General features: G+C 50.9%; 2 protein-coding genes across 3 annotated transcripts in view; both read right to left on the bottom strand.

Annotated features, from left to right (window-relative positions):
- Positions 1-6696: 6696 nt before the first annotated feature.
- On the bottom strand, positions 6697-8923 carry LOC140902765 (interferon-inducible GTPase 5). The gene has a single exon (XM_073323206.2). The coding sequence runs from the start codon at positions 8263-8265 to the stop codon at positions 6958-6960; it is 1308 nt and encodes a 435-aa protein (XP_073179307.1). The 5' UTR covers positions 8266-8923; the 3' UTR covers positions 6697-6957.
- Positions 8924-12930: 4007 nt separating this feature from the next.
- Positions 12931-21591, bottom strand: part of F11R (F11 receptor) — a 49061-nt gene continuing 40400 nt past the window's right edge. Inside the window, exons 5-10 of one of the 2 annotated variants that reach the window (XM_073323465.2) lie at positions 20130-20332; positions 19942-20044; positions 18525-18632; positions 17810-17819; positions 16453-16501; positions 12931-14152 (exon numbers count right to left, since the gene is read on the bottom strand). In XM_073323465.2, coding sequence (XP_073179566.1) covers positions 14117-14152; positions 16453-16501; positions 17810-17819; positions 18525-18632; positions 19942-20044; positions 20130-20332 — 509 coding nt within the window. In that variant the 3' untranslated portion in view covers positions 12931-14116. Of the gene's footprint in view, positions 14153-16452; positions 17820-18524; positions 18633-19941; positions 20045-20129; positions 20333-21591 lie in introns of those variants that run through there. The other variant, XM_073323464.2, reaches the window with a different exon arrangement.

Raw genomic sequence — 21591 nt, 5'->3', positions numbered from 1 at the left:
ACGGAAGAGAAGAATGAGGGGGGATTTGATAGCTGCTTTTAACTACCTGAAAGGTGGATCCAAAGAGGATGGATCTACACTATTCTTAGTGATAGCAGATGACAGGACAAGGAGTAATGGTCTCAAGTTGCAGTGGGGGAGATTTAGGTTGGATATTAGGAAAAACTTTTTCACTAGGAGGGTGGTGAAACAGTGGAATGCGTTACCTAGGGAGTGGTAGAATCCCCTTCATTAGAAGTTTTTAAGGTCAGGCTTGACAAAGCCCTGGCTGGGATGATTTAGTTGGGGATTGGTCCTGCTCTGGGCAGGGGGTTGGACTAGATGACGTCCAGAGGTCCCTTCCAACTCTGATATTCTATGATTCTATGATTCATTTCTGGGAAGAAATCGGGGAGTGTGTTGGGGTCACTCTGCAGTATAACTGAGGCTGGTGAGAGCCAGAGTGTAACCCGAGTGTGGCTGGTAGGCTGCAGTTGCAGAACTTTCTTCCCTTCTTGATGCGTTTTTTTTTTTTTTCCTGTAAATTGGGATGACAACACTGATCCCTTTTGGGAAGTGCGGGGAGATCTGCGGATAAGACATGCTGTGCAAGAGCGAACCGGTTCTTATTGAAAGACAGAAAAAGTTGACACTCAGGGCATGGCTTGCATGCTGGAAGGCTGTTTGTGAGCAGCCCAGGTGGGAGCTACTTCAGCAAGGCATTAGAAGAGGCACCGAGAGTTTCAGGGCAGGGGTGACACAGCTACTCATTAGTCTAGATTGTACCCTGGTATATCACACCCACCTAGGGATCTTGGAGGCTGGAGGTGCAGAGAACCCTCATAATTGTTCTGCAGAGTCTCAGTTTGTATTTAAATAAACAGCTTCCTGCTGTTCCAACTGTGCTGAAAACCTAGACAATGTGACCCAAGTTTACCCAGTGCGGGGACATCTGCTTGGGTCTGCAGAGAGCCTGAAACAGTAACTAAGGGAGGAACTGCCCCATGCATTTCAATGGGTGCTAATTCCGAGCATACCAATCTTTGTGACTATTTCATCAAAGTGTGTGAGGAAGCAGGAGAGGGGGTCAGGGCATGAAGAATTACAGGATCATTTACTAAAGCGAGGGGCATGTCCAAAGGGCTAGGGCAGAAGGGGTAAGGGTAATGTATGAATGCACAGTATATGGCGCAGGGGATGGGAGAGGGGCAGGAGTGTTCTCGTTTTCCGAAATGGAAGCTCAGCTGCCAAATATTTGCAGCTTCACGAACCCCAGTCACTCAAGACTCTCGCATCAGACCTTTGAAAAGAAAAATCATGAGACTGGCTGAAAAACCATGAGATTTGTTTGAACAGGCGACATGGGAATCTCTCTCTAGGCCTGCTGGTTTCTGAGCCTTTAGGGCACGCACAGGCCGCAGTAGAAGGTTTTCTCTGCAACTGTGAAGGCTGGAGACTGGAGCTGGTGGGGATTTCCCACTGGGATGACATTCAGACCAAACAGTCACTTTCCGCAAAACCAACTTCTTCCATGAGAAATTTTCATCAGAAAATTGTTCCCTGCTTCGGACTCCCTGCTTCTCAGCAGCCTGCCTGGCTCCCCACCTCTGGGGCAGCCCACCTGGCTGGCTGCTCCATTACAGGAGACCCCAGGCCTTCCACATTCCCAGATCCTCAGTAGCCTGGAAGCCCTAGGAATTCCAGCTCCCAGGCTCTTGCCTTGCAGGCTGCTGGGGCACATGGTGGCTGTGACCAGGCCCAGTGGTTAGAGAGGACAGAGGCATTAGAAACAGGAGCCCAGGGTCATAGGCAGAGGCCAAACACCAGAGCAAGGGTCAGGGCCAGGTTACCTGGAGCAAAGGAAGGCAGGATTAAGGCTAGGAACAAGCAGGGGTAGGAGCTATCACAGCTGTGGGTGAATGCACTGAACAGCTGCTGCTGGGTTTAAGAGCCAGTCTGCGGACTCTTCCCAGCAATCAATCAGGCAGCCTACTACAGGCCAGCTGCACTTGTTAGATTGCCCAGAGGCAGACTCAGCCGCAGGCCCACATTCCTGATGCCAGGACGCCTTGGGAGCTTCGGAAACAATATGAAAGAATCAGAACAAAATGTCATTTTGACTTTTTCTGAACAAAATTTTGGAATTCCTGTTCCACAGGAAATTTTAGTTTCAATTGTTTTGGTTACGTTTTGGGATTAATTTTTGTGGTGTGAATTTTCAGAATTTCCTGCAGGATAGAGCTGACTGGAAACTGGAATCCCTATCTATTTTTAATGAGAGCTGAGATTCACACCTAATGAGCTGACTCGGGGAGCTAGAGCTTTATGAAGAATGACAAAAATGCCATGAGGCCCATGCTAAAATCGTTAGAGCTGGCAACACTGAATTTGGGAAACATTGACTTGGCCCTTAGGATCTGCAGCAATAATCTGCCATGCATTACATCTCGGCTGTCTACAGGCCTAGCGCTCACCGGGGATAAAGCAGCCTAGAGATGAAAAATCTAATGTTATTTCTATGGGAATTCGAATGAGACAATTTTATCTGAAATTTGTCACAGGAATTTTCTATTTTTGATGGAAAAAACATTGAAACAAAAATGGTTTTGTTTTATTTTTAATTTTTTCATTACCTCTCCCCTCCACCCCCCCGTACACATACCAAATGGCATCAAAAATCAACTAAGGGACTTCTCTGTTCCTAATCTATTGCCCATCCAGCTGAATGGGGTCAAAATAATATCCCTAAACTACAACTTCCACCGTGCACCCTGGCACCATTGGCAGCTGATGTTCAATATTGAACTGACTCCAAATGAATCCCCGCGATTCAGTTCAACAAACAGAGATGAATCATTTTGATCTGGGAACGTTGAGACATTTATTTTTCCTGGAAAATGTCAATATTTTGATTTTTCAGGACAAAAGGTTGAAAGATCAGAATTTCACATGGGATGTGAAATTCTGATTTTCACGAAGCTCTAGCTCTAACTGTGATGTGGCAATTTTCTGCACTGTCTTTGGGAGATCTTATTTTGTGTATCATTGCAGGCCACAGACTGTGTGTAGTTCTGTGGGGGAGGGTGACCACAGCTCCTCCAGGAACTAAGAAAAGTAGGGGGGAGGTGATGGGGTGCCTACCCCACACTGGGCTCTAAGGGGTTAATAGAGCCCTAGGGACACTGTGCAGGAGGCAGCCAATCAGAGAAGGGCTGAAGGGAGGAGCCAAGAAGGCCCATATAAAAAGGGAGCTGCAGGGTAGAGGAAGGCAGTTCTCTGCTGGGTCCCCAGGAAGGAAGAACTGTGTCTCTGGAAGGCTGAGAGAACTGCCAGCACCCTGGACAGAGCAGTGCCGCTAGCAGGGACTGGGGGAGCGACAGATAGCTCCTGGCTGGCTGCTGGGGTTTGCAGGTTGCAGTCCTGAGGCAAGGGCAAGGAGGATACTGGGGCCACGAGGAAGTGGCCAGACAATTCGCTGCAGTAGCCACTAGGGGAAGTGGCTGACCAGCGGACTCCCGGAAGAGGGAGCACAGTGCGTGGCACAGCCGGAGGGCTGTGTCACTGAAGAGGACACTGTGGTCCTTGGAGAGACCTGGGTCCTAGAGCAGGAGTGATGGCAGCAAGGCACCACCCAAAGATTGCGCACTAACATGCAGAGCTAATTCCCAAGACAACCAGCAGGAAGCTCCAGAGTGGTGAGTGAACCCCGTTACAGGGCGTGATTAGGCAAATTCATTCAGATTAACGCCTCTAGAGAGGTACCATCACCTGGGGAGGCTCCAGATACTAGTTCAAACTGGATTCTCCAGAGACCAACAGACAAAGAAAGGACTGGTGGATAAATAATCTGAGTTTCAACTGGCTCAGGACCTTCTTTCTGATCCAGCAAACAGACAAGACCTTCTGTCCAAGAGGGGCCCCAATCCTTCCTGCAAAGGGTTGAAAGGACTTTGGCCTACTGATGTCCCATAAGCCTGACAGGTGGCTGGAAATTTTTCTGCACGCTGTCCTGAAGTTTACAAACCCCAGACAGGACACAGGCAGAAGAGAGCCTTCCCTGTTCCCAGGCAACCAGGCTGACCACACCCCAGTACCGCTGCCAGAACTGCCACTCATGGAGACAAACCCACAGCTGGGCCCCGTAAGGAAAACAAGCCCAGCTATGAAAGAACAGAAAGGTCTGCAGTGATGAAGAGGAAACAGCCGCAGGCCTAGCTGACTCCAGGGAACTGATAGGGGGACACAAGAAGACTGCAGGCCCTGGAGCTTAAGGGCTGATTGGTTCATTTCATGTTAAAGTGATGGACTGAGCCCACTGAAGTTGAATAGAGGAAAGCTGGTTTAATGAAAATTGGGCCACAGAAATGGGGTGTACACACAACAACTGACACATACATATAGGAACTTGTGTTGGTTTGATACGTCTTTCTCTGCAATGCTTTCATCTTACCAATAAATGTACTTGCTTGTAAAGAGCAATCTGATAACATGTGACTGCTGGCAATTACAGTTGTTCATAGCCCTCGAAGAGAAAACAAAGCAAAGACGCTGGCCTGGTTAGGCAGTCTGGCATGCTGGGGATATCACAGTGTAAGCAGGGAATGGAGCAGCCTGGAAATACCCTGGTCAGGACAGAGAGAGATGCAGGTCTCTGACCAAGAGAGGTGGTGGCTGAGGATGCAGAATGCTAGAGCAGTTGCCCTCGAGGGACCATCGAGGGAGAATCCAGGTGCAGTTGCCCTGAAATGTGACAATAACCTTCTCTGTAATTGTTGAGAAAGCAAATGAAGAGGAGTTGTCAAACTGAGTCTGCAAAGCGATTACACAGGAGAAAATTCATAGCTAGCAGTTTTGCTGAGTACATGCTTTGGGAATGTGCGTAGACAGTACAACCCTGATTGACCTGGCCCAGCCTCTGGTAGGCTTACACAACGTAAGGCATTCGTACTGCCTCCCATCACCATTATTAATGATTTGTATTATGCTACCACCTAGGAGCTTCAGTCATAGAGCAGGACCCCACTGTGCTAGGGGCTGTACAAACAAAGAACAAATACTAGTCCCTGCCCCGTAGCACCTGAGCACCTTCCATGGCAAACAGATGACTTATGAGGGAAGATTGAAAAAATTGGGTTTGTTTAGTCTGGAAAATAGAAGATTGAGAGGGGACATAACAGTTTTCAAGCACGTAAAAGGTTGTTACAAGGAGGAGGGGAAAAGGTTGTTTTTCTTAATCTCTGAGGCTGGGACAAGAGGCAATGGGCTTAAATTGCAGCAAGGGAGGTTTAGGTTGGACATTAGGAAAAAATTCTTAACTGTCAGGGTGATTAAGCACTGGAATAAATTGCCTAGGTAGGTTGTTTCAAAATCTCAGAATTTCCCCACAGGAGGGGAAAGTCCATTTCTCGACCAACTCTGATCCCAAGTGAATGTCTGGGGTTAAACTCATACAGATCCTCCCAGGGTGGCTGGGCCAAAGCCCTAGGCAGGAACTAACTAAGGGGACTTTCATTGCATGGTATATATTAACAACACGGACGTTCCTCTGACGATCTTAAAACACATTAGAGAGCTGGGTAAATATGAAAATTATCCCCATTTCTCCTAAAGAGTTAAACAGGGCACAAAGAGATAGAGTGACTCTCCTACATGAGGAAGTGGTAGAGTGGGGAAGGAAGCAAACCCAGGAGTCCTGAATCCCACTTTCTTGCACTAATCACTAACCCTCACTACCTCCCAGGGCTGAGAGTAGAACCCCAGAGTCCTGATAATCAATCTATCTACCCTAACCCTTAGACCACACTCCTACCTCTACACTGTAGACTGGACTTTGCTTCGATACTGTTCATTACAGCAATATGAAAGCTAAGGACATATTTAAGTTTTGCTAATTAATTGTGGGGTCACAGAACTTTACTTCATTTTCACCCACTCTCCTGTCCCCAAAAGAAAGGACTGCCTTGATTCTGACATACTGTACTCTGGCTTTACTGCCATTTCAGAGTGGTTACTACTCATTTACACTGGAGTTACTCCTGGTTTACAATGCCTGACCAGATCCTCACTTCTTGTTATTTTCTATGCTAGTAATCACTAGCTCTTACATCAGTAGATCTCAAAAAGTTCCTTACAAAGGAGGTCAGCATCATTATTCCCATTCTACAGGTTGGGAAACAGACACTGGGAGGGGAAGTGACTTGCCCATGGTCACGCCGCAGCAGAGCTGGGAATAAAACTCTAGTTTTCAGTCCACTAGGCCACACAGCCCAGTGACTTCAGTAGAGCTTTCCCCCAATTTGCCCCAGCTGAGGTTTTGGCCCAGAATATTTACAGCTTCTGGTTTACAACAGAGTTACATCCCGTTTACAATGGAGTAGTTACAGTAAAATCACATCCAGTTTACAATAAACCATTTAGTTATAATGGGGTTACCCCAGGTTATAACAATATACTGTATGTACAAGAGTTACTCCTGGTTCATACCAGCATTACTCCTGGTATACAGTAGATTTACCCTTGGTTTGCAACAGAGTATTGACATCTGTGTTACTCTTGGTTTACAGTCGTGTATTTACAACAGAGTTATGACTAGTTTACAATGAAGTATCTATTTATAATGGAATTACCCACAGTTTATGATGACACATTTAAGACTGACTTACTTTTGGTTTACAGTGAAGTATTTACAACAGAGTTACTCCTGGTATACCCCACACACACACACACACCCTTGATTTGCACCAGTGTCAGTGACAGCAGAATCAGCTCTGATATTTGACATTTAAATAGCAAAGTAACAAATGCAGCAGAAACTTTAGAAATTCAATCATGGATTTTATATCCAGCTCAGGAATGAAATTCTGACATCAGGTAGGAAGCTCAGGGGATTTCCAGGAGATGCCAGGATCCTGTCTGCACCTGGCATGAGATTTTGATCATAGAAGGTGTTTCAATCTCTCTCTCCTCCTCTTTTCTGGCTCACTTCTTAGCATCCAAGTTGAAGGCTTTAATAAGCACCCTCTGGGCATCAGCAGCCACCGCATTCACAAAGCTCCTCAGCATCTTGTATGTGGTGGCAAAAGACAGTGCTCCGGATGCAAGCGAGCCCAGCAGCGGGACAGAGCTCAGCACCTCTTTGGCTAGCTTAGGTGCCTCACTGCCTGCCTGTAGCAACAACTGCACCACCAGGATGTTGGAGATCTCCTTGGCCAATGGAGACTTGATCACGGCCTTCATCTGCTCTACCGGCTGCCCCATTTGTGCTGCCAGCTTCTCCAGAGAGTCATCGTCCAGGCCAAAGCCCTTGCAGTAACCTTGCAAGGTCCTGGCCAGGACATCCACATCGCAGGAGATCAGGAGCCCTGGGATGGGCGTGGCATGGATACCGCAGGCCACGGTGGAGACCAGCCACATGTGTTCCAACATTGCTGCCTTTTTCTTCTCCAGGATGTGCAAGGAGATGTTGGGCAGGGCCATCAGGAAGGCATGCCGCTTGTGGTAGCTCAGCTCCCTCTCCAGCGTCTCCCCCAGGAGATGGAAGTCGTATTTGCTGAGATCAAAGGCCGAGAGGAGGAAGACCTGGGGTGAGCGGATGCCTTGGGCCTGCAGACCCTCCAGGCAGTTCTGCCGGATCTCCTGCAGCACCCCAACCTCGCTGTAGCTGGATGGCCGGCGCTTGAGGGAGGAATCCAGGTCCACGTCCACCTTAGAGCGGACAAAGTAGAAGCTCTTGTCCATGGCTTGGATGTGGCGGGCCAGAGCAGCATGGTTGGCGGTGAAGCAGTGCGAGGCGATGATAAAGAAGATGTCGTAGTGCGAGAAGCCGACCTGCTCCAGGTAGCTGTCAGGGTGGAAATCGGGTGTGCCGATCCCTGGCAGGTCCCAGATAGTCACGTTGGGGTACCGGGGATGCTGGTATGGAGTCGGCTCCCTGGTGGTCTCCACCACACCGGTGCGGGCAGCACCTACATCCTCATCGCCCAGGCCCCGCAGGGCATTGACAAAGGATGACTTCCCAGCGCCAGTCTCGCCCGTGATGCCCATGTCCAGCTGGATGCTCTCCAGCGACTCCAGCATCTCCTGCAGCCTGGAGGCCACGCCAGTGAGGTTCCCCTCCTCAAAGGCAGCTTTCAGGGCCTCCAGCTCCTCCCTCGACAGCTTGATGATGCCCTCACTGCTCTGTGAGGCCATGTCAGCTCCAGCAAGCTGCTGCAGCCCCTGCCTTAAAGAGGGAAAGGCCAGTTCTTGTGTGAGTTCCTGGGAATGCTGAACCGCTGAAACCCTCATCTAGGTCTTTGTCTCTGGGTAGCTCCTCCCAGAGACCCAGCCCCATCCTAGCCTCCATCTTCTCTGGCCCAGCCAATGGCAGCTCCTTCCCCTCTGACCTCCAGCTTCCCCTCAGCTGAGATTCTCACCCTGGCCTCCATCTCCTCCGGCCTAGGCTATCACAGCTCCTGCCTCTCCCCAGCTCCCAGACCTCCACTCTGCTGGGATCCCCGCTCCCAGCCTCCATCTCCTCTGGCCTGGCCTATGGCAACTCCTGCCCCTCTGGCTTCCCAGAGCATCAGACACCAGCATGGGCTGGCTGGGAGGGGGAGCGTGGGCTCGAAGCAGGAGCAGAAGTGGAGCCAAAGGGTAGGAGATTGTATGGGTAGGGCCCTATCAAATTCACAGCCATGAAAAATGTCATTGACCGTGACATCTGCTCTCCCTCCCCCTGAAATCTGGTCTTTTGTGTCCTTTTACCCTATACTATACAGATTTCACAGGGGAGACCAGTGTTTCTCAAACTGGAGGTTCCAACCCAAAAGGACCAACTTGGGGGAAGGGGGGTGTTGCAAGGCTATTGTGGGAGGGCGCAGTATTGCCACCCTTACATCTACACTGCCTTCAGAGCTGGGTGGCCGGGGAGCAGTGGCTGCTGACAAGGCGCCCAACGCTGAAGACATTGCCCCACCAGCAGCAATACGCTACCAAGCCACCCTTACTTCTGTGCTGCTGCTGGCGGCAGCGCTGACTTCAGAGATGGGTGCCCGGCTAGCAGCCGTGGCTCTCCGGCTGCCCAGCTCTGAAGACAATGCCGTTGCCAGCAGCAGCACAGAAGTAAGGGTGGCAATACCATGAGCCCACTCTTACAAAAGCCTTGCAACCCCCCCCCCCACCTCCTGTTGGGGTCAGGACCCCCTTGGTTACACCACCATGAAATTTCAGATGTAAATATCTGAAATGGTGAGATTTATGATTTTTAAAATCCTATGACCATGAATTTGGCAGGGCCTCTTACATGTGAGGTAATGAGCAACTAGGAACCTTTCACCAAGACCAGCTCCACGGAACCGGGAAGGGTCATCAGGGAAAGTGGGTGACTCCCAGTGGGGCTGAGAGAAGATGAAAGCCAAGGGTCAGACTGAGGGATGATTCCTTACTCTTGACAGTTACAGTGCTGAAGGCAAGAGTCCAGCCCCTCTAACCACTAGACTCCCACTCACCTCCCAGAGCTTAGTATAGACCCAGGAGTCCAGCATCCCAGATCCCTGTGCTCTAACCACTAGACCCCACTCTGCTCCCAGAGCTGTACATCGAACCCAGGTGTCCTCACTCCCAGTCCCTCAGTTCCCTCACCCACCTGCCCTCCCAAGGGAGCTCTGGGTGCAGAGATGGTTCTGACTAGGGTTGTTTAATACACCAGCAGGGAACAGGCTTCTGCCTGCACCTCAGAGCGGGTTACTCCATTCACAGCGGGCTGGCCTCTGTGCCTGGCTCTGCCCCAGCATCTTATCCCCAGGGGTGTCTGCAGCACCATCCATGACTGCCATGGAAACACGCTCACATCTTATAGCCCATGCTGATTGGCTGGCTGAGCCTTCATGTGTGATGTCAAAGGCTGCGTGGTGAGCCACTGTGTTCATTGCTCATTTGCATCAAGGGGCTCAGTGACAGCTGTAGAAAAACAGCCCATGCAGGGTGGGGCTAAGCAGTTGCTGTGGGCTGGGGTGCCCAGCCCCACTGGCTCTCCAGGTCTGGGACTGTTCCTCAGAGAGGACCAGGAATGAGGCCCTTTATTAGAGACTTTCCAAAGGGAAAATAAGAATCCATAAGAGAAGATCCCGATTGCAATCCCCAAGCTCTCCACCAGTCTGACCCTCAGTGCCCACTGGCAAAGGGCCCACTCGCCTGTAATTCACCCTAGGCCTAACACACTCACTACCCCCAATACACTATTGTCCTAATATGTATCAAAGGTGTCATGGAAAGTATCATCCAAAAACAGGTGACAGGCTGGTCCTGAAAATCACGTGATGCATGCAGAGTGTGGATATAAAGAATGATGTATGAGTGCTGGCAATATGTTCTTACACTGTGTTTGGGAGGCAGTGCCTATAGCAAGGCTGCCCCAGACCAGGGAATATGGGTTCCCCTCTGAGCGGCTTGATGACAGGCAGAGCCCAATGAAAGGGCATTTACATATAAGATAAACAAAGCCATCAAGCAGCAGAGAAAACTACTTGCTGAGCTTGCTCCAGGTCTGAGTTTGTTCCCCCTCCCCCAAAGGCTTCCTGGCTCGAGACAAAGACAAGGAGGCAAAAAGCCCTTTTGGTTATTCACCACTCAGAGGACATAGGATGGCGCCTGTGAATGGCAGATCCTCTTGGCCTGAAAGGCAGGAGCTAAGAGAAAACTGCTTAGGCAAAGATCATAACTTGCTAAAATTAAGTTTTAGGCAGCAGACAGTGAGCTTTGTTTGTAACCAGTCACCTCTTTTCCTCAAATCTTGTTCTTTGTGAAACTTCTGAGTTTTCCTATCAACCATCTCTGAGCCGGTCTATTGAATCATAGAATATCAGGGTTGGAAGGGGCCTCAGGAGGTCATCTAGTCCAACCCCCTACTCAAAGCAGGGCCAACACCAACTAAATCAAAGCATAAAGTGAGCCCTCAGACGGCCGAGCAGGCTGGTGTGGGCCTAGTCTCTTTGGAAACAGCGAACTTAATTTCTGTGAGCATCCCGGGAGAGGGACTGGATGCAGAGACGTCTCTGGGGACCTGCAGTTCACTGAATGTTACCTGCAAGGCAAGGAGAAGGCTGGCATTCTCGAGGCGTTTGCTGGTGAGACAGACAGCCTGGCAGAGCAGGGAGCTGAGACACCGTATAATCTCCAGCAAAGCTCACTCTTGCTAAGGCAGAAGGGTAACACCATGGCTTGTGGTTCTGGGAGTCCTGACCAGAATGGCACAACAGGGACACAATCCTTACCCTCTCACCTCCTGCATAGGGATCCCCCAAACCCCCAGCTTCACTGCAACCTTGTTTGGATCAAAGTAGAGCCGACTTGCTCTGATTCAAGCACCTATGGCAGCAGGAAAGGCGACATGCAGCCCCAGGTCAAGCCAAGGACTCCAGCACAGAGCTGTGTGTGAGGGTCGTGTCTAAGGGCCAGTAGAGAACAGGGCCCTGTTGTGCACCCCAAACACCTCATCCTCAGCCCCACCCAGAGTCCTCATCCCCCCCGCCCCAACCCTCTGCTCTAGCCCTGAGCCTCCTCCCACATCCTAAACCCCTCATCCCCAGCGCCGCCCCCCCTTCCCCCAGCTGGAGCCCACATCCCCTCCCGCACTCCGAAGCCCTCCCCCCACACACACACCCTAACCCTCTGCCCCAGCCTGGAGCCCCCTCCCACACTCCGAGCCCCTCAGCCCCACATCACCTCCATATTGGTACACACAAATTCATTCCACACATGGATGTAAATTTCAGGGAACATGCTGAAGCTCACCTACTACTAAAGCCATGTCTACCCTTACAAGCTCACAGCTGTGCTGCTGTAAGATTGATGGTGTAGCCGCATTATGCCAACAGGAGAGAGCTCTCCTGTGGAAATCAGGCCAACGAGCGGCGGTAGCTCTGTCAGCAGGAGAGCATGTCCCACTGACAGAGTGCTGGGCACATGAGTGCTTATGCCAGCAAAACTTGTGTCACTCAGGGGTGTTTTTTCACACCCCCGAGTGACAAAAGTTTTGCTGACATAAGTGCTAGTGTAGACATGGCCTGACGTCTGCCAGAACAGTCCCAGCCAGAGACCTCCAGTTCTCCCCGCCAGGCTTCCATTAGCACCTGTGTGAACAGAGGGGTGGGGAGAGTGCTGCTAACTAGAGTTCAGCAAATAATGGATGTTTTTATTTGGGGACTGAACCAAATATTCTGGGGAAGAATCAGGTTGGAGTCAAACCAAATCCAATTTTTTTAAAAAAATGTTGTCCAAGTGAAAAATTCTTGCTCTGGATTAACAAACATTTTGGTTGGCTCAAGTGAAATTTGAGTTTTCCTTTTCAATTCAGCCACGTTCTGGTGTTTTTTACATAGGAAGTATTTTGGTTTCTAATTCAGCCAAAATAAACACTTCCTAAATAAAAAACTGAAACATTGACTTTAAAAAACCCCAACCCTCTTTTCAGCCAAAACTATGCTGAATTCAACCTGAATCCGTCAAGAGTCCCAGTGCCCCCAGTTCAGGTGCCAACACAACTGCTAGATCTCAATGATCCTCAGACAGGTTCACGAGAGGCTCGTTACTGGGTCTCCTGCAGCTCTGTGCAGCACAGGACGTTAAAACTCCGTGTGATGAACCACCAACCAATCAGGATGCTTTTACTAGGTTAACCACCAATTGTAGTTGATAAAATACTTGGTCCGTCATCTTGCTGTGAGAAGAATATATGAAAACTCAACATTTCCCGTCATACCGTTTAAACATGAAGAGTACTATTGTCGATTGCTAATTTGGTTCCTGAACCACTGAGGTCTGAGTGTCACCACTGTGTTAGATGCAGAGAACTACTGTGCAGTCCCCCCACTTCCACCACAGACCAGCAGGGGGCAGGAGAGCTGCAGTCCACTCCACATCCTAGCAAGCCAGCCCCACCTTCCTCCTTCCAAATGTTCGGGGAGACTGAACTCAAACCAAAGGGTTTATTTCCAGTTACAAATAGATAAAATTACACAAGTATTTTAAAGTGGTTTTAAAAGTGACTATTACAGTGTCGCAGGCTTTCAAGTTAAGGTCTGGGAAGGTTTCTCTTGCTGAACTGTAATAAAAAGCAGCCGCACAGTTAAATCTGTCCAGCTGCTGGGAGAGGAGTCTGGCCCTACAGCCTCTGCTTGCAGGACAGCCTCCTGAAGAGCTCTTGCCAGGGTAGTTACACACTGTGACCCAACAAAGTGAAGGATTTGATTCCAACCTCCATTATTCCTGGTAACCGATCCAGTCTGCTTTGGAGCCCCGCAAGAGAAAAATACAGATTCCACGGATGAGGCACCATCTACCGCAGCCTTGCAGCAGCCCCTTTCCCGCTTCCTGCAACAGGCTCGTTCCCTACAAGTATTTCTCAGTGGATCCAGATGCGTGGTGGTTCAAGACTCCTGCCATTCATACTGAGGTTGGGGTGACCAGATAGTGGAAAAATGGGGACACTTTTTCGGTGGGGGATGGGGGGGGACACAGACAGCAGGGGGGATATAGTTGAGTTGTAGAATTCAGCCAGTTCAGACACCACAAAGATGACATCCTGACACACTAGTATAGCAGTGACGGTGGGGACCACACAACAATCTTCTACAGTCACAAAAATATACTTGCATTCCCTACATTCAGTGCTTTAGCATAACCAGGGCTCCCCAGCCTGCCACCTCTGGCAGCATAAAACCCTCCGATAGGCTTAAGTGGCACTACGGTGCTGCAAAGGCCTCACGCTGGCCTGCTGCATGGGCTGAATTTCACCCTCCTTGGGAAAGCCTGGTGCTAGCAGACATCCCCAAAGCAGGGTGAGCAATCTGCAACGCCAGCAAGCAGCAGGGGAGCCCCTCTGCTGGGTGTGCTCAGCAGCTGGGTTTGTTATCTGTCGTTTAGGAAAATAACGCTGGTTTATGCGAAGTTGCCTGCAGCGCAGAGGGCAAGACTCCAGCCCCACAGATCTACAGGACAGGGAGAGTCTAGAAGAGGACTAAAAAGGCACTAGGTGTAACTTAAAAAAAAAAAACTTAAAATCTCAGTGTTACAGTAGTTCACACAGAACATTTACAGCAGTTCATGGGGCAAGGGGCAGGACGTCGGCAGGAGAGGGGGATCCAAGCCTGGGCCAATGTCACACCAGGAAGGACGAGGTCTGTTTGAATTCTCCCTGGGGGAGTGAAAGAAAGACACAGTGAATTCCCATGTACATGAATTACAGTGAATCCTTCAAAACAAACCTGCTCCCTTTGCCCCCGTCCCTGAGCCCCTTGGAGAGAAAAGCTCATGGCACTGGGTAGCCAAGGAGAAACAGTGAGTTCCAGCAACGAGGACACTGGGCTGGGAATCAGGAGACCTGGATCCCAGTCCCTGCTCTGCCTCCCACCTTGAGCAAGTCACCTCTGCTTTCAGTGCCTGTTTCCTCTCCCACCCTATTTGTCGAGCCTGTCTACCTAGACTGAGCTCTTGGGGGCAGGTCTAAAGCTGCAGTTACCACCAAGTGGCTCAGCAGGAGAGCACTGGGTTTCCTGGGTAGAAGCACAGACTAGGTTGCAGGTGAAGTTATGTTTATGGGCTCAACCTCTCTCATTGCAAAGCTGCCATGTGTCAGGGAAGAGCTGGCTGTTCACTTAGGAGAAAGCTGGCCTGGCAACACCCCCTGTTATTCCAGTCCTGTGTGAGAATCAACTTTGCAACTCCTCCCGCAGCCCATCTCCAGCATCAGTCCGTGTCACCAGCACACAGGGTTTGGGTCTTGTCACGCACACGTCCCTCTGTGCCTTGTGTGGAGCCCATGGGAGATCTACCTGTACTCTGGGGAAGCGGCCCGAGTGGCTGCACTGCTTTACAGAGCAGAACGCACCAACTGCACGTATGTCATACCTGAGCCAAGGATCTCAGGCTGTTAAACAACTGAATCACCATGATGACGTATTACACCCATTTAACAAATGCCCGAGTGGAGGCACAGTAGGTGTAAGGGACCAAGTTGGGCACAGAACCCTTTAACTCCCAGATCCTGACTCTGACTTTTACCACTAGCAATAACTCCTGTTTTCCCTACCCCAGACCAGCAAATGGTGCTGGGCTCTCAGCAAAGACATGATTTTCCTTTCATTTTTGTGCAAAAACTCCTGTTTAAGAGGCTCCTAAGTCCCATTTTCAAGAGTGATGAGGTGCTTGGGGCCAGGTTTTTAATGGCATTTAGGTGCCTGAACATGCAGATAGGCACCGAGGGAGATTTCCGAAAGCACCCAAGCACCTATCTGCATCTTTCGGCACCTACATCCCTTAGGGATCTGGCGCGTGGGGCATTTAAGTACCTACGTCACTTTTGAAAATAGAACTTTGGTGCTTTTGGAAGTGTTACCCCCAGTCTGATGACAGACAAAGGACTCAGCGTGCAGACACCACTTCCCGCGTCCCAGTCTCCATCTGACTCTCAGAATGGCCTCCGGCTGATTGTTTAATTAAATTCCAGACACTAAAATTAGTTGTTTATTTCTCACTGCAATGATTAGTCATTCAATTTCACTCTTGCGTTGGAGTTTCACTTTGATGGCCTTTGCCTATTTACCACATGAGTAAGGTTAGTCGGGAGCTTGGCATAGCATTACTGAAAGGTCCTTGATTTAATGGCTTGCATGGCCAAGCAATGCACTGGAGCTACCTTACCCCAACTTACGTGTCTGTGGGAATGGTTTTCATTCTAAAAATCGGGGGCTGTTGCTCTTTAATTCCACACAACATTGATAAGCTGCACCACAGCTGCCAGACCGACCGGTTCTCTAACTGGGGGGGAAGAAAACTAATTCTCCCTCAGCTAGTGGCATCAAGGATGCCCCTGGCCCGATGCTTTCGCTCAGCCAGAAGGAATGGGCTTGACTCAGGGTTCACTATCCCCATTGCACAAGGAACTGGGTACTTGAGGCACAGATCCACAGAAGTATTTAGGCTCTATTTCAGTGGAAGTTAGGAGCCTCAATACCTTGGTGGGTCTGGGCCATAGAGACTAAGGCCAGGTCCACTCCAAACGTTAAGTTGACCCAGCTATGTTGCTTGGGGGTGTGAAAAATCCACACCCGGAACCATGTAGCTAAGCTGACCTAACCCCCAGTGTAGACAGTGCTAGGTCGATGGAAGAACAGCAGCTAGCTGTTTAAGTGTAGACACAGCCTCAGTGACATGCTCAAGGTCATACAGGTGAGCGTGATAGGGCGGTTTTGGGCGAGGTGCGTCTCGGACACTCCATAAAGCCCACAAGTCATGGGTAGGTCACTGCTGTAACCCAGCTCTGCGGCTGGGTTACACCCTGCCTCTCTAAGGTGTGGCCAAAACACCAGTCCCAGCCTGCAGGCCATTTGATCGCACACCTCACACTCAAGAAGCCAGGAACAAAGTTATTTCTTTGGGGACAAGACACTTTCTGGGCTGCCAGAGCAAAGCCGCCTGGCTGGCAGTTCTACTTACGTCACTCCGATTGGAGGGTTGGCTGTAGATAACTTGCTTATTAGTGCTGCTAAAAAGAGAAAGAATTAAACTAAGACACTTCACAAGGGTTGATCACTCCTCGGACCCCACCCCAACCACCAGCTGTGCCACTGTGCCCCGCCAGTATTGGACCAGACAGCCAGCAACGATGGGGAAGCAAGTTAGCAGGCAGCTGCTGTTAATTACCAGGCTATGTCAAACTTCTCACAAAAGATACATGGGAGGTGCCTGATTCGCCCCTTCTCTCCCAACCCCCACCAGGCAAGACACAGCCTCCCCCCAGCTCTGGTAGGAGAGATGCTTTACAGACTGGTCTCTTCCTTCCATCCTTATTTCCCCATCCGATATCCAGCACACAACTAAGAGGCCTCATCCTGATACCCAGCCTGCTTTGGGTGCCAAGTAGATTTTGGGATCTACTCAGTCCCCATGTTAGAACCAGCTTGTAACTTGGTATAATCAGGCCAGGAGCAGAATGGCACAGAAGTGAGGGCTGAGGAGGGTCAGGACTGAGGGGTATTGGCAGAACTGGAAGGGGAGTCCAGGGCCAAATAAGTGGGGGGCTGTGGATCGGGTACATGAGCAGAGCTGTGCAGGGGGGAATTTTCAAGCTCATGACAATGCTATTTGCTCCTGAGATGTTGACTTCTTTTGGGTAAAGGGAAGGAGACTATGCCTGGCATGGTCTGGAGGCAACACACTGCCCTGCTCTGACCCTTCTGCAGCCTTTTGCTCACCAGGCCAGCAAGAGGTGGGGACACAAGACAACACTGCCATCTGGAGAACAGGGGAAGACAGTGCTCCACCCAGATGCCACCTGCTGACCCATTCGGGTGGGGAAAACTGCATTGATGGAGGCTTGGTTCCTGTCTTCAGCTGGAAGATGCGGATGGAATAGAGCTAGGACAGGGGAGTGTGGACCTGAGAGGGTAGGAGCGACCCATGGTGGGGACAGCAGAAACATGTGCCCTCGTCCAAGAGGAAAGGTCAAAGTCTCCCCACTGTTCCAGACTCAGAGATCCCACCTGGCGGGGGGGCCAGCAACGTGTCACACAGCAGCTACTCTGGGGCACAGCGGGGTAGGAGGAGGAGCTTGGGGTACACTCTGGCACCTTGCACTCTAACTGCTGCACGGAAGAGATTCCAGGCTGCATTTAAACTGCCACGGAGGAGGTGGCAGAGTCTGGCTAGTCCTGGCTCCCTAGGGGAATACTCTACCCACTCCACAGCGCTAGAAGGATCTCCGCAGGCCAGGAGCACAAGAGGGATGGAAGAGGCTTGGAGGACGGACAAAGAACAAGGCGCACACTTGAACAGAGTGCGAGGTTCCACTTACCCTCTTCTCTCTGGAAGGAAAAAAGAAAAAACGAGACGGTTAAATGTTGGCAGCTGAGCGACACGTCCCATCTCCAAGGGGTGGCACCCTGGCACTGCTACAGCGGGCAGCAACACAGGCTTCCGGGGGGCCACGCTGCTTTTAGAGTGCACTCAATTGGCTGGGCCAAGAGCAGACAGGCCACACGTGCATGGGGATGAGAGACAGATTCACAGAAGGGGGGACCACAGGCCTGACCATGACACAGCCAAGCAAGCTCTGCACCACAGCCTGGGGGACCCCAGGAACTACAGTTCCCAGCATGCAGTGCTCCATCTTGAGTCAAAGGGGGCTTGATGGAGGGCTGCCCAATAGGGTCAAGAACTCCGCAGGCAGCCCCTCCTCATTGAAAGGCAGCCGAGGTTTGCTGCATCACAGGTAGCCTTCAAGCTCCTGGCAAGCAGGAGACTCTGCCCACTGCGTAGATGCCCCTTCGCAGAGACACCTTGCCATGCAATGGCTCCTCCCAATAGTTTCTTCAGCAGCAGTAGCAGCCAGCGCTCATTAGCCTGCAGCAGTCTGCCCGGCACCCTGCCCGGCGGCGTGTGCCTTAGCTTCTGCAGGGGAATTGATGGGGGCTCAGAGGAACTACCTATGTCATGGGAGTGGCTGAGTGCAAGTGGAAGGGGGCAGGGAGAGGTACGTTCGCAGCCCACGCGGGTAGCTTAATACTTACTGCTGAAAAAGCCACGTCTGTAGGCGAACCAGATGCCGAAGGCAACCAGAGCCAGCACGATTAGCAGCACGACCACAGCTGCCACAATACCGCCCACGTTGACTTCAGCTGGGTGAGAGAAAGACGTCAGTGCGGCATGCAGAGACCTTATGTGGACAGATCCCCCTGCATGCCACAGGATCCCAAATGCTTTTGCATGTGGAACTGCCCCCGTGGGAGAGTGACACCAGCAAAGGATTTAACCTGTCTAGTTGCAGTCCCCAGGGGGGACTGGGCCCCACCTTCCTTCAAGGTGGAATCACCCTGTCTCAGGTACCTTTAATGGTTTAAGCAGCTAGAGGTGAGAAGCCTGCCCTGGGGAACCCGCCAGCTTCCCAGCCAGCACTGTGCGGGGCACAGATTGAGAAGCTCTGGGCTAGTTATCTCAAGTGGGGGTTCTGTAATTATAACCCTGCTGCTGTCCCACTCACAGGTCTGAGCCAGGCCCCCTTCACACTACGACAGCTCCCAGCCTGCTCCACCTCCATTTCTTCTTGCCTAGCTGTCACCAGCCCCTTGCCACACAGCTGGGTTCAGAGCTAGCTGCTTCCACCTATCTGCAAGTGGCAGCAGGAAGAGCAGAGTTTGAGAACGGCAATATTCCCTGGCCAGCCTAGCCTGGGACGAGCCTGCGAGCACGTCTGCTGCTTTGCTATGTGGTTCCAGTGAGCTCAGCCCTGCCCTGATACAAAGTCTTCAGGCATTCGGAGGGGAACTGGCTGTGGCCTGGGAAGGCAGCACCAGCATGGACCTGGCACCCGAAGATCTGCAGTCTTCTGAGCGCCACTGTATGGGCCTAATGTTACAAAGGGCTAAAACCAGACCAAAAGGTGGAAAACAGGATGGTTTGGGCAGCTCCAGGGAACAGGGGCTGATGGCACGGTAGCTTTTCAGAGGAGGGGACAGTTGGAATGCTTGTCACCAGAGCTGGGCCCAGCAAACACCCATCCCCAACCTCAGTCACTCCCAATCCCAGGGTGCACTAGGCTAGGGCGGGAGCCTCCTCTGGGTCTGTCTCTATGGCGGCCCAGCTCCAGAGGTCATGTAGGAGGTGGGACACGCCAAGAACCACTTGTCAGCTCTCAGGAGACTCCGTTCTCTGCGAAGTGTGCTCTTTTAGCAGGGCAGCCCAATGGGCTTCTGGTTCCAGGCTCTCCCCCACCCCCTCCAGCGGAGCACATGCCTCTTTTCCCATCAAGACACTTGGGCACTGTCCAACCTTTAATCTACCGCAGCCAGTACAGGAAGTAGCTGCAGGAGGCCGGGAAGGGGCAGTGACAGTACTGGCTATTGTAAGCTTGCAAGTGACTTCCAAAGAGCCCAGTGTGGACGTCCGCACACACCCACCCACCGGCTCTGCAAGCCCCCATTTCCTTACTGGCTTCCAAGTGGATGGCTTCAGATTTCTGAGCGGTCCCGACGTTGTTCTGAGCCTCGCAAAAATAATCCCCCGTGTCGAAGCTGGTTACGGGCTCAATCGTCTGGAGTGGGAAAGAAGGCGTGAGGGAGGCATGGACAGAGGCATAAACTCCCCATGAGTCAGGCAGCCCCCTCCCCCATGCGTACCAGCACTCCAGTCTTGGTGTCAATCGTGTAGGAGGAGTTCCTGAATTTCTCATTGATCTTGGGGTTGGAGGGCATCAGGATGTTGTCCCTGTACCATTGGAAGGTAGGAGGTGGAGACCCATCTGTTTCCACACATTTCAGCACAGCTTTGTTTCCGATTGTCACCGAGGTGGGCCCCTTGGCAACGGGCTTGGAGGGAGGCACTGCCAGCGGAGAAGGCAAAGAGGCACATGTTACAGATGACCTTACAGAGCTTTGAACCCACCACTATGACCCCCCCGTCCTAAACACACCCAAGACGCGGTCACTCGCATTTGTTAAATTGCGCTTATTAACCCATGACCGACTGGATTAGACTAGAGGACCTGCTCAGTGACACGAAGGCAAACAAATGGCCAGATCATTTTAAGTGAAGTAAACAGAAAGCAGAATCCATGTCTAGCTTGATTGGCTCATGAGCCAACGGACTAAGTCAGTGGCTGGGCCCTCTTCCATTGGCAGGGCTTTCTTGGCACTGCTCCAGGGTTGATCAGTGAAGTTCCAGAGCTCAGGCCAGTGTAACTGTCATTCCCCGATAATGCACCTTTAATTGAGATGGGGAAGGAGTGAAAAGTGGTTCCTTCCTGACCCATGCAGAGATTCTGTGCTGCCCTAAAGCTTGATTATACTTTCATAGACTTTCATAGAATATCAGGGCTGGAAGGGACCTCAGGAGGTCATCTAGTCCAACCCCCTGCTCAAAGCAGGACCAATCCCCAATTTTTGCCCTAGATCCCTAAATGGCCCCCTCAAGGATTGAACTCACAACCCTGGGTTTAGCAGGCCAATGCTCAAACCCCTGAACTATCCCGCCCACCCCCCATTTGGCCATACTAAAATGCATGTTTGTTTGTGTCCAGTTTACCAGAGATTACTCAGGATCTGTGCCCCGTCTTCAATTTTATCACTTCACCCATTCACTTCTGTGTCATCTGCTGACTGTATCAGCAGTGATTTACTTTCTTTGAGAACTGATAATAATGGTTGTATTGAACTTTTGAGGAAGTTTTTATCTTGTAGTGATAGATCTACAGGAGCAATCTGAACATCCCCATTTGATTGACTTCTACATTTAGTTCGGTAATTGTAGAATTGTAATACTCATGGTAATTGTAATACTCATGTCAGCATAGCTACAGATAGTAGCGGACTTTGCTTTAAAAACCAGCCACACTATTGTCTTCATCTCCTGGACACATTCCACAGAGAGCAGCATTTCCTTGCGTGGATTCTGAACTAGCTGCACTTTAATTCAATAGAGGATTAATGGCACTCGCTGAGCTGGAGCTTCCATTGCCCAGCTCCCTGGGCAGTCATTTACGGCACTGCAGAATGGGTGTGGAATGCAACTAAATCAGAGCAGCTCACTGTGTTCTGGTGCAAACGACCGTACGAGGAGCAGGGAGATGGAGAATCGGGTGCA

The sequence above is a fragment of the Lepidochelys kempii genome, chromosome 24 (assembly GCF_965140285.1).
Source record: "Lepidochelys kempii isolate rLepKem1 chromosome 24, rLepKem1.hap1, whole genome shotgun sequence".
Taxonomy (NCBI): domain Eukaryota; kingdom Metazoa; phylum Chordata; order Testudines; family Cheloniidae; genus Lepidochelys; species Lepidochelys kempii.
This window is presented reverse-complemented; position numbering and strand designations above follow the sequence as displayed.

Excerpts from the sequence above, each read along its gene's own strand:
- LOC140902765 (XM_073323206.2), bottom strand. The coding sequence starts at position 8,265 with ATGAGGGTTTCAGCGGTTCAGCATTCCCAGGAACTCACACAAGAACTG.